This window comes from Phocoena phocoena, chromosome 16 (genome assembly GCF_963924675.1).
Source record: "Phocoena phocoena chromosome 16, mPhoPho1.1, whole genome shotgun sequence".
Classification (NCBI taxonomy): domain Eukaryota; kingdom Metazoa; phylum Chordata; class Mammalia; order Artiodactyla; family Phocoenidae; genus Phocoena; species Phocoena phocoena.
Window position 1 is genome coordinate 7,564,779 of NC_089234.1, and position 12,221 is coordinate 7,576,999.

Consider the following 12,221-nt stretch of genomic DNA (forward strand, 5'->3'; position numbering starts at 1 on the left):
GCCATTTTCTGATAAAAGTAGAAAGAAGCGGGCTTCCCTGGTGGCGCAGTGGTTGAGAATCCGCCTGCCAATGCAGGGGACACGGGTTCGAACCCTGGTCCGGGAAGATCCCCCATGCCACAGAGCAACTAAGCCTGTGCGCCACAACTACTGAGCCTGCGCTCTAGAGCCTGCGAGCCACAACTACTAAGCCTGTGCGTCTAGAGCCCGTGCTCCGCGACGAGAGAAGCCATCGCAGTGAGAAGCCCGTGCACCGCAACCAAGAGCAGCCCCCGCTCACCACAACTAGTGAAAGGCCGCATGCAGCAAAGAAGACCCAACGCAGACAAAAATAAATAAATTAAAAAAGAAAAAATAGAAAGAAGTGAGGGGAATGAAGATATGGAAGGTCACAGGGAGATCTCACAGCCATGGGAAAGTCCAAATCCCACACCCCCAGCAATGCCGTGGCCTCAGACAACCTCACGTGTGTGTGTGTGTGTGTGTGTGTGTGTGTGTGTGTGTGTGCGCGCGCGCACAAACGACTAGAAGACGCTGGCCTGAGGGGCACCTGCAGCGGGGCTGTCCAGAGGCCCTACACGGCCCCCTCCAGCCTCCCTCCCTTTCCCGTGCCAGGACGGGCAGGACATCCCGGTTTCACTTGCCTCAGCCTCCCCATCCGGCCCTTGGCCTCAAGCCAGTGGAGAAGCCATGTGGCCAGGTATGAGCGCCAAGCTCCCTCACCGCACGGCTCTCTGCCACCCGTGCCCAGTGACAAGGTCATCCTCCACCCGCCTCACTCCTCCAATTCAGTCAAGGCTGGACCAAGGCCACCAACAGGGGACACGGTGCACAGGGCTGATGCCCTGCTGACCCATCCAGTGCCCCTTGGCTCCTGTGAGGCCACTCAGGGCCACTCAGAGGGAGGCCCAGCACAGTAAGGACGCAGACCCTGCCCCTGCCCGGCTCACGTCTGGTGCAGACATGGGCCACAGTGAGCTTCAAACCTAGTGCCGCCGGCTCACAGAGGTGGCCAGAGGGGTGGAGAGCTACAGGGGCAGGCAGGGCAGCCCCAGAGGGAGGAGCTAGGTGCTGCTGGGTGACGCTGGCCCAGTCACCAGGGTACCAAAGTGCCAAGGCTGCTCACTGGCCCCAAGCCGGCTACGTCTACAGAGAGGCCCGTGCAAGGTGCCATGGAGATCTCATGCACCGAGACTGCCATCTGCAGGGAGCAGGGGGCGGTGCAGGGGCCCCGCTGCCCACCAGAAATGCACTAAGCGCCGATGGATGCGAGCCGTGGAGGCAAGCTAGGACCTTCTAGTGGCCACGTGAACAAAAACAAGAACAAGCAGGTGAAATTAACACAAGGCATCAGGATTGCAACACGCAGTCAGTGTGAGATATCACGAATGAGTCTGTCACATTCTTTTTCTCCCGCTAAGTCTGAACTCTTGTGTACATGCACTTTTAACACGTCTCAATCTGGAACAGCCACATTTCAAGTGCTCCCCAGGCACCTGTGGCTCGTGGCTTCCGCACTAGACAGTGAGGCTCTAGAGATCGGCCAGGGGCAGAGAGGTCCTCCGCCTGCTTTGACGGCACGGAGCCCAGCCTCCTGTCCCGCCACGCGGCCTCCCCCTCGGGTGGCTCCATCACCACCTAACCTGCACTGAGGCTCTTCTCCCTCCGCCCTGCCTGCTAACAAAGGCAGATTTACAACCCCACAACATACAAATCAAAGGGTCTGAAATCTTAAATACCTCCACGAAAAGAGACGCTAAGCCCCACCCTCTCCACGCAGAGCCAGGTGGGGCTGCACCGGGAAGCAACAGATGTCACCAACAGCACCGGCATCACGTCCCCGTTGCTGAGGGCTCCCTGTGCACCACGCGCTAAACAGTACTTACCTACAGCATTTCCTCAGCAATTTAAAATGATGAAGAACGGTCACGGGCAGATGCCACAAAACATTGTTCAAGAAAAGGGCAGGTTGTGAAATAATATAATACCGTTTTTATAAAGAGAAAAAAACAAAGTACTATCCTTACATTATCTACACAGAGAAGGCAGTCTGGAATGATCTGGCCAACTGCTGATGGGGTTTGTCTCTCTGGGAGACGGGGTGATGGGGGACTCAGAAAAGTGCCAACCCCGGTGGTGTACGGTAGGACACAGCCGCCTGCACGCCCACCTGCCCATTCGAGGGCTTCCCGACTGTGTGTGCGGACCTTCCTCAGTGACCCAGCGACCTAGTGGCACGCTTGGGGCCTGGGGCAGGGGCAGTACCTTCTCAGTTTATAGGGCCATGGCTTAGGCTGGGCCAGAAAGACCCCAGCTGTGGCTACATTTAATCGAGACAGACATGTTTTTCTCCCTAAGAAACCAGAAGAAGCAGCCCAGCGCAAAAAGCTACATGGCTCTCACTCTTCACCTCTGCCTCACCACCGTGCTCTCAGTTACGGAGGTGCCACTCCTGTGCTCATGGGTCAAAGGTGCTCACTGAGCTAGGCTGGCTACTGACGGGGCGGCACCAGGGGCCGGGCGGCACCGCACAGCAGAGCATCAACCACAGGGCGCTAAGTCCCACTGCTCCACAGCTTCGGGGGAAGCGGGCGCTGGGACCTCAGGCTTCCAGGCTGGCCTCTGGGAGAGAATGCTGATGCGGTTTCGGGTGGGGTCTCCCTCACTCCCTTAGGCCGGAGAGAGCCCAGGAAACCCAGGAAACCCTCGTTTGAGGACCTGGGGAAGAAAGGAGGTCCATATTTCGGGTGTGCTGGGGGCTTCAAGGTGGCCTCTGGCACCCTGGGAGGTCCAAGAGGTGGATGGAAGGGCCTTTCTGGCCCTGGACCTTAGGAGTACTGAGACTTCCTCACTCACCTTGTATCCACCTACGTGACCCAAACCCAAAGGCCGCGTGTGTCTCTCACACAGGAGCGGGCCTCGGAGTGAGGGTCAGGCCCTCTAATCTATTCCTCTGACCCCGTCTAAGCAGACCACCCAGGACTGATGTAATCCATCCCTCCCCCGACATCCAGACACCCCAAGGTGACCATGTTTTAACTAAGCCTCTCCAGCATACACAAAATGGTACTTTCTCTGAATGGCGACAATCAAAACCATCTAGAATAAGCCAAGACAACACTGATGTCTGAGATACTCTCAGGCTAAGCAAGCCAGGCCCAGACACCGCAGGGCACATCCACACGCCCCCGACGGGTGCCCGTCAGCAACCTGCCCGAGGCTAGGCTGACTTCTGACCCAGCAAAGAAGACACTCTGGAGACAGAGGTTCAACTCCAAAGTGTCGTTGACTCATCCCTGACCACAGACCCGTCATCTACAGGTGAGAGATGGATACGGTGGAGGAATAGGAGCGAGAAGGTGACCAGAGGAGCTGGGCGCCCAGGAGCTGTCCCCTCCAGGCACAGTGAAGCATCAGCCACGTTGAGGAGAGGAGTGTGGCTCAAGTTCAAGCCGGCTCTCTGTGGGAAGCAGGCTCGACGGCTGGCCAGAGCCTTCCATTTGCTGTCTCCGCGCTACACCCTATTCAAATCTCGGTTCTGAAACTCAGACCCTTTTTATCTACCACTCTCTGCTACAAAAAGGCATCCAGGCCCGTCCGTAGGGGACAGTTAAAAAAAGTCATCAGATGCCCACATACTGCTCTTCCACTTGGGAAAAAGTAACCCCCTTCATTTTGGAGAAGAAAACAAATGAAAACCTGGTCACCCCAGGAATCCACGAGGCAGGCAGGCAGACGGCGGGCAGGCTGGCGCGGGGCACTTACCTGAACTTCCCAGTCCGCACCTGCAGCGCTCTCATCCCACACCGCTGGGCACCGCTGACGTCACCCACGATGTCGTCCCCGATCATGATGGCCTATCATGCAGTGAGTGAAAGGCACTCAGAAGTGATGTCAAGACAGTTTTCTTCCTGTGCTGCCTCATCTTTTTTGACATAATAAACCTCTTGACTTCAATGCTTAAAACCACCACCATACAAAGGAAACGAGGTAGTATCGTCATCATATCGATTAAAAGTCAATGTACTTGAATATATCTCCCACTGCCCATCATGGGCTGCGGCTCTGAACGGTGCATATCTGGGCAATTTAAAATCAATCAGCGGGTATTAAAGTGATATAGTGCCACCAGGACACACGGCGAGGCTGACGCTATCTCACCTCTAGTCGAGCACAGGCTGAATTTTACCTTCAGCTAAATACTCTGTAACCAGGTTATTTTGCCAACCGTTGGTTCTGTGAAAACTAAGTAAATTTCTGGCAAATCTTTGCAGTCCAAGTTTAGGTTTTGCTTTCCATGCTGAATTTACTACCTATAAAAAGCAACAACAACAACAAAAAAAACAAAAAGAAGAAAGAGCAAACAAAAATACACACTCTAACACACACACACACACACACACACACACGAAATGCTCACAGCCTGGATATCATTTCAAAAGGCAGCCCCTCCCGCCTGAAACAACTAGAGAACCAGACAAACCAAATGCAATAACAGTTTTCAAGACACTGGACATCAGGCAATGAAGGAGGATTCCTGAGACACAGGAAACCAATGACATGGATCCTACAAATGCCGCAGCTCACTGCCTTCAGAGTTTCCAGACTGTGAGCACGGACAGGAAGAACTAGGTACAGCCCAGACTCCCTGAATTGAAGACACGGAGCTAAGAGCTGGGAGATTAAGGCGGGGCGTCCGAGAAGAGAGGGCTACCCGGAGAACTGTGGAGCTCTACAGAGGGTCCCCCCGAATGATGCAGTGTTGGGTAGACTTCTAATGAGCACAGGCAAGTGAGGAAACCACCCGAGGCCAGGGAAAGAATCACACCAAAGATTAAAACAGTGCCGGGACCTCACACAGGGCTGGGTTTAGTGTCTGTTCCCACCAGCCAGACTGGAAAATCTCATAATTCACAGGGCACTGAGTAGCATTCTCAGAAGCGTCTTGCCTCAGCAGTGAGGAAGAATTAGCCCTGGACTAAACGCTGCTCTGCCTCCCAAACCTTCAAAGCAAGATCTGGAAGGATCAAATTGTTTCCAAGTGATTTAACTGCATCCCAGAACAAAACACAAAAATATTTATTGGCGTATAAAAATATCTTGCACTCACAAAAGGTACAATTCACAGTGTCTGGCATCCAATTAAAAAAATAATCAGACGTGCAAAGATGACAGATATCACACGCAGCGAAGAGGAAAATCAACCAAAACAGACCTGGAACGGACACACATGTGGGAATTAGCAGACAAGGGCATTAAATCCGTTACTGTAACTGTATTCCACACGTTCCCAAAGTTAAGTAGAGAGACATGGAAGGTAAAAGAAAAGATCCAAACCAAGCTTCTAGAGGTGAAAACTACAATGTCTGGACTGAAAACAACAACAACAACAACACTGGATGAGATTAAATCCAGATTAGACAATGCGGAAAAAAGATTTATGAACTTGAAGACACAGCAATAAAAACTATCCAAAATGAAACACAGGGAGAAAAAATAACTTTGTGTGTGTGTGTGTGTGGTACGCGGGCCTCTCACTGTTGTGGCCTCTCCCGTTGCGGAGCACAGTCTCCGGACGCGCAGGCTCAGCGGCCATGGCTCAAGGGCCCAGCCGCTCTGCGGCACATGGGATCTTCCCGGACCGGATGGCTCAAGGGCCCAGCCGCTCTGCGGCACGTGGGATCTTCCCGGACCGGGGCACGAACCCGTGTCCCCTGCATCGGCAGGCGGACTCTCAACCACTGCGCCATCAGGGAAGCCCCCAGAAAAAATAATTTTTAAAAAATGAACAGAGAAACAGTGAGCTATGACAAAACTTCCAACAGCCTGGTGTAACTGGAGTCCCAGGAAGCAAGATGAGAGAGGGGGAGACAGAAACAATATTTGAAGAAATAATGGCTGAAAAATTTCCAAAGTCAACAAAAATGACAAATCCGCAGCTCCGAGATCCCAATCAGTACCAAGCACAAGAAACATGAAGAAAACGGTATCAAGGCACAACATAATCAAACTGCTCAAAGTCAGCGACAAGGAGGAAATCTTTAAAAACAACTGGAGGGGAAAAAAAGGCATGTACAAAGAGAAACAAGGATAAGACATCAGATTTCTCGTTGAAAACATGCAAATGAGCAAACAGTGGAACACCACCTTGGTACTGAAAAGGGGGGAAATGCTTACCTAGGATTCTATATGCAGCAAAATTATCTTTCAGAGCAAAGATGAAATAAAGACATTCCAGATATCTGAAGCTAAAAGACTTCATCACCAACAGATCCACACACAAGAAATGTAAAAGGAAGTTCTTTAGGCAAAAGGAAAACGGTACTTAAATAGAAATACGGATCTACACAAAACGGAATGGACAGCACCAGAAAGGGTACCCATGGGCACAGGGTGACCTTTCTGCCGCTTCCCTCTGTTCTTCTACTGGCCAACTCCTAACAGTCTGTCTGGACTCAGCTCAGGTGACCACCACCTTTCAACCCCCGGCTGGGTTTGGGGAGTCCCCAAAACATTCTGTGATTACCCCCTTGAATTGTATACACCTCCTGTGTTATAATGTTCCCTTCACTTATCTCTCTCCTCCAAAACTGTGTGAGTTCCTTGAGGGCAGGCTCTGTGCTGATCCTGGAGCTCAGCTGATGACCAACACGAGTTTGTTGAGTGAGTCAGTGCTCTGAAATAAGGCATGGCTGTCCATGTCTGGAGACACTTAGGAGGTCCAGCCAACAGAACTGCTCAGTGTTCGCCAACCAAACGAGCGGGAGTGGGTGGCATAGTCCGCATCCGTGTTGCCAAAACTTTAGTCACCAGTGGGTGCCCATTCGACATATCAACCTGTATTAATATTACTGTTTAAATTGATTCATAATCTTTACATAAATAAATGTGCTTCTTTTAAGAAAAAAGGAGCAGCCTCCCTGACTCAACTGCCACACTGATTAAAAGAAAAGCTTCAAAATATTTTCAGGAAACGATCCTGCTAGCGGAAGAAAAGTCTAATGCCTCAGACACCAAATGCATTCCAGATACGCTCCCAAGTCCGATCAGAAATGTCCTTGGTGGGAGGTCAGACAGGCCTGACAAACCGGGCTCCCCGTAGCAGGGTGAGTGTCCTGATGTTGATGGGATAGAAATTTTGAAACTGACAGTTATTCCACAACTTTCCTCTGGAATTCAGACGCTAGGTAGGGCTAACCAATGAATAAATACATAAACCGAAACCAAGAAAACTAAAAATGGTGACCATGGACTTCCCGGGTAGCACAGTGGTTAAGAATCTGCCTGCCAATGCAGGGGACACGGGTTCGATCCCTGGTCTGGGAAGATCCCACATGCCACAGAGCAACTAAGCCTGTGCGCCACAACTAGTGAGCCTGTGCTCTACTGCCCGCGTGCCCCAACTACTGAAGCCCGCACGCTTAGAGCCTGTGCTCCGCAACAAGAGAAGCCACCACGATAAGAAGCCCATGCGCAGCAACAAAGAGTAGCCCCTGCTTGCCACAACTAGAGAAAGCCCACATGCAGCAACAAAGACCCCATGCAGCCAAAAAAAGAATGAATGAATTAATTTTTTTTAAAAAAAGTGATGACTGTGAAGCATTTGCAAACCAGGGGACTCTTACACATTAATTTGGACTCTGCCTGTGAGGAGAGGAGTCCAGATGGAATTTGCCTTCCAGCTCGGAGTGGGAGGGGTGGGGGGCAGTGAATCCAGAGGCAGGCCCTATGCGACCAGCAGAATGGACAGACTGAGCTCAAGTCGCAGACGCGGCCAGAGCAACTGGGCCTGAATCCCAGCTCTGCTATTTGCTAGCCCTGTGATCTTGTGATCCACTTCAGTCTGTAAAATGGGTACAATTGGTGTGGTGTTTAAACAAAATCACGTAAGTTAAGCATCAAGGACAGTGCCTGGACGTAATAAGTTATCTATACATGTTTAAAAGGAAAAAATATTAGGAAATGTTCTGCTGAGGAAACTCCTAATCTAACCCTATTGGAGACAGTCCACAGTCTTTACGACAGGGCTCCAGTGCCTCAGCTCCTTTGTATCAGGTCCTCTATAGGCCAGGCAGTGGGGACACAGTGAGTCAGAAACACAGTCTCCACCTTTGTGAAGCTCCCAGTGGAAGGCAGAAGACGGATGTTCATGAGGTAATTTCACAAACACAGAGCCGGGACCTGTGATAAAGCACAGGGAGGAAAAGTGCAGGAGGCTGTCACGTCTAACCTTGTGGGGCTGGTGGTGGTCAGGGAAGCCTTCCTAGAGGAGGTGAGGTTTTGAGCTTGGATCTGAAGAGCAAGAGGGGTCAACCAGGTTAGGGGGTATAGGGGAAGGGGTGAGAGCCTTCTCCGAAGAAGACACCCCATGTGTGTTAATCCTCTACCAGGGCAGGCCACACACGAATTCCCCAAAGCACAGACATTAAGCCTGAAGCACATGTCCTCGGAAACATCTCCCAAACAGGACTTCAAATAACGAGGAATCACGAGGAGCTTATGGACGAGGACAGAGACTGAGCTGGTGCGGCCCCAGATGCCAGGGAGGTAGTTTCAGGCAAACACGAGGCTTTTCTAACAATAAGCATGGGCTGCCTCGGAGGTACCAGGCCCCTGTCACTTAATCACATTCCAGCAGAGGAGCTACTGGGGGACACTGGCCCCCGGGGGAGCTTGAGCAGGTGGCTGATGACCACCAGGGCTGAGAATTCTGCCAACTGCTGGGAGCCACCGCCCCTGAGAGACATACGAGGTACCTGAAATAAACTGTACTCTGTCCCCGTGAATCTTCTAAACTTCATACTTCTCACCAATTTCCTCTGGCCTTTCCTCCACCTAAACCCATGTTTCCCAATGTGTGTTATGCATACTGGTGATATGCTATCTGATTTTAGGTAGAACAGGATATAACTTTTTTTTTTTTAACATCTTCATCGGAGTATAGTTGCTTTACAATGTTGTGTTAGTTTCTGCTGTATAACCAAGTGAACCAGCTATATATATATACATATATCCTCATATCCCCTCCCTCTTGGGTCTCCCGCCCACCCTCCCTATCCCTCCCCTCTAGGTGGTCACAAAGCACCGAGCTGATCTCCCCGTGTGATATAGCTGCTTCTCACTAGCTATCTATTTTACATTTGGTAGTATATATAAGGACAAACATTTTTTTTTTTTTTTTTTGCAGTACGCGGGCCTCTCACCGCTGGGGCCCCTCCCATCGCGGAGCACAGGCTCCGGACGCGCAGGCTCAGCAGCCATGGCCCACGGGCCCAGCCGCTCCGTGGCATGTGGGATCCTCCCGGACCGGGGCACGAACCCGTGTCCCCTGCATCGGCAGGTGGACTCTCAACCACTGCGCCACCAGGGAAGCCCAAGGACATACATTTTTAATGTAATCCTTTGTATTTATTTTTAGAGTAATCTATTTACGGTGAGTGATTCTGGTCTTCCATTTATAGTAGAGATCCAAAGTTTTTTTAAAAATACATTTAAGTTTATAAAATGAATCAATTTAAAGAAACATTAAGTAAATAATAGTGCCAGGGGCAAGTACCCAGATATGGTAAAATTGGAATTTTTTTTCCTAGAATGAGTGATGCTGGGGAAAACACTGCCAAATCCAAATGGGTTTAATTTTCGTGTCTACAAGCTCCCATGCAGCTGTGTGGAAATCATCAGTCACCCAAGAGAAAGAGCCAGTGGCGACGCATGTTCCTTGAAGTGGGACCCGCCATGAGACTGCTGCACGCACACGTGAGTCTAAGGGTATCTGCAAAGCCAGGGTCACCTGGGCAACCACACAGCTCACCTGGGAGGAGAGGGCTGGGGCAGGTGGGCACCTGGCTTAGGCAGCCGGACCAGCCACAAGCCCCAGTGTGAGACCCTACTTTGCCCTTCTCAAAGAGTTGTCCTGACACTGTTAGGTCAGCCTCTAAACGTCCACAGCATTCCAGCTTAGGACCCTGTCCATTGCTGCCAGGGGTTCCGGGGGCCACCTTTCTAGAAGGTTCCTTGGAAATGGAACCGTCTTCCTATGATTAAATGTCATGCCTGGCATCTTCCACGCTCTGAGGAAAATAAAATTTTGTGCATGCGCACTTGTGCATGAAGCAGAGATTCCTCCCCCCTCAGAACAGAGACTGCTGGGTCTGCCTGGGCGAGGGCATTTTTCGGTGTGGCCCACGGAAGTGGAACCAGAGAAATCTGGGCCATCGGAGGAAGAACACCAGAAGCAGCAGCTATGGTTCTGCACGATAAGCCACTGGTCAAGCCCAGGCAGAGCCCAGAGCCGCGTGTGAGGGCAGGGGCAGGGTGCGGGGACCCGGTGGGTGTGCGGCCGCCCGCCGCAGTGAAGCCTGTCTGGGCCAGCCTGTGGGCTCCGCATACCAAAACGCGTTCCAGCCCCTGGGGATTTCACAGATTTACTATCGGTGAAGGGCAATAACCACGAAAGGAGGAGCAATTATTGCCAAATCATTTAGGATTTAAAAAATCACTGGCAAGAAGATAGAGGTCAAGAGGTGCGCCGTCAGGGGAAATAAAAAAACCCTACCTGTCAGGTCTGGGTTGCACTTCCTTTCTGACTGCAATATGGTTCAGGGAAGCCGGGGATGCACACCAAGAGGTCGGACTCCAACAGAACAGAGATCCAAGAGCCAGAGGCGGCACCAGAGCCCTTTAGGCAGGTTTTCTGGTTTGGGTTCAAAATGCAGATTCATTCATCCTTCTTAAATATTCGTCTGCCCGCCATGGTCTCCTCTTCGCCATCCTAGGTGCCAGGGGCAGAACCCATTCCAACAGGCGGTGACGTCTGGAACGCAACTTCCAACGCCAAAGAGCTTTCCCAAGAAAGCCCACGTTTCACGAAATTTCTGATTATTCCCAGGGCTCTGCCAGGAGGAACACTTCTGCCCCCATGGGGCAACGAACAGCAGGGCTGGTGGTGAAAGAGCAGTGGGCTTGGCCTGCACTTCAGCCCCGAGGGACAGACACCCCCACTTGGAGAGGCCTCGAGATGACACCTAGCATTGGGAAGAGCCCTAGACCCTCAGCCTGCAGGCTCAGAGCAACCGGGCCCCCTCCGACACCCAGAGGTGGCTCGTCACTAAGGAATTTCCCCCACCGTCTGACACATTCGTAAGGAATAATACCAACACAGCAAAACTCGAGGAAACTATTTTATAAAAAGTAAGAAGCAATGGTGTTGGTGAGGCTGTTGGAAAATGAGCACCTGCTGGTACGGCTGGTAAGGAAGCTGAATTGACACGGCGTTCCTGAAATAGAAACGAACGCTGTGCATCGTGGCCTGACAACTATACCTCTAGGATTTCTAAGAAAATAATTTAAAATATACAAAAGGACATATACATACAAGGGTGTTCACTAGGGTTAATGTACAAGAGGGAAATTGGAAGTAATCTAAATGTCCAACAACAGCGGACTGGGGAAGCACATTACGGTAGCGAGGGGATGAAAGGTAGCCTCGGCTAAAGAACATTACGGTGGTCCCTATGACAGAATGCTCTGTAGCCACAAAAATTACTTTGTGGAGGTGCCTGAATTCGCACAAAGGAAATGGTTCCCAATATTAAGCCGGGGCGGCGGGGGAGGGGAACGGGAATTGGGTTTCAAATAGCAGATACGGGATTATCCAATTTTGTGTTAAAAACGTGTATACACAGGGACTCCCCTGGTGATCCAGTGGATAAGACTCCGGCTCCCAGCACAGGGGGCTCGGGTTTGGTCCCTGGTCAGGGAACTAGATCCCACATGCCACAACAAAGAGCCCTCATGCCACAACTAAAAAGATCCTGCATGCCGCAACTAAAGACCCTGCACGCAGAAACGAAGATCCCGCGTGCAGCGACTAAGACCCAGCACAGCCAAATAAATAAATAATTTTCTTTTTAAATGTACATATACAGGAATTCCCTGGCAGTCCAGTGGTTAGGACTTGGCGCTTTCACTGCTGGGCCTGGGTTCGATCCCTGGTCAGGGAACTAAGATCCCGCAAGTCGAGCAGTGCAGCCAAAAAAAAAAAGTATATGTAGACACCAACAAATTGGAAGGGCTAAGCGTGAGTTGTGTCATCGCAGGTTAGTGGAAGGATGAACATTTTTTTCCCTTGTACTTTCTGAACTTTATTCATCCCCTTAACAAACATGAGCTACTTCACAATCAGATTAAAAAACTGTGTTTTGAGGAGAAGAAAATAAAAT

At 51.0% G+C, this 12,221-nt stretch overlaps 1 protein-coding gene across 2 annotated transcripts in view; it reads right to left on the bottom strand.

The window, feature by feature from the left end:
* Positions 1-12,221, bottom strand: part of LHPP (phospholysine phosphohistidine inorganic pyrophosphate phosphatase) — a 134,964-nt gene that overhangs the window by 83,941 nt on the left and 38,802 nt on the right. The window contains exon 6 of one of the 2 annotated variants that reach the window (XM_065894509.1): positions 3,766-3,857. The exons of the other annotated variant lie outside the window; for it this stretch is intronic. Within the exon in view, the coding sequence (XP_065750581.1) occupies positions 3,766-3,857 (92 nt within the window). The remainder of the gene's footprint in view (positions 1-3,765; positions 3,858-12,221) is intronic. 2 annotated transcript variants of the gene reach the window in all.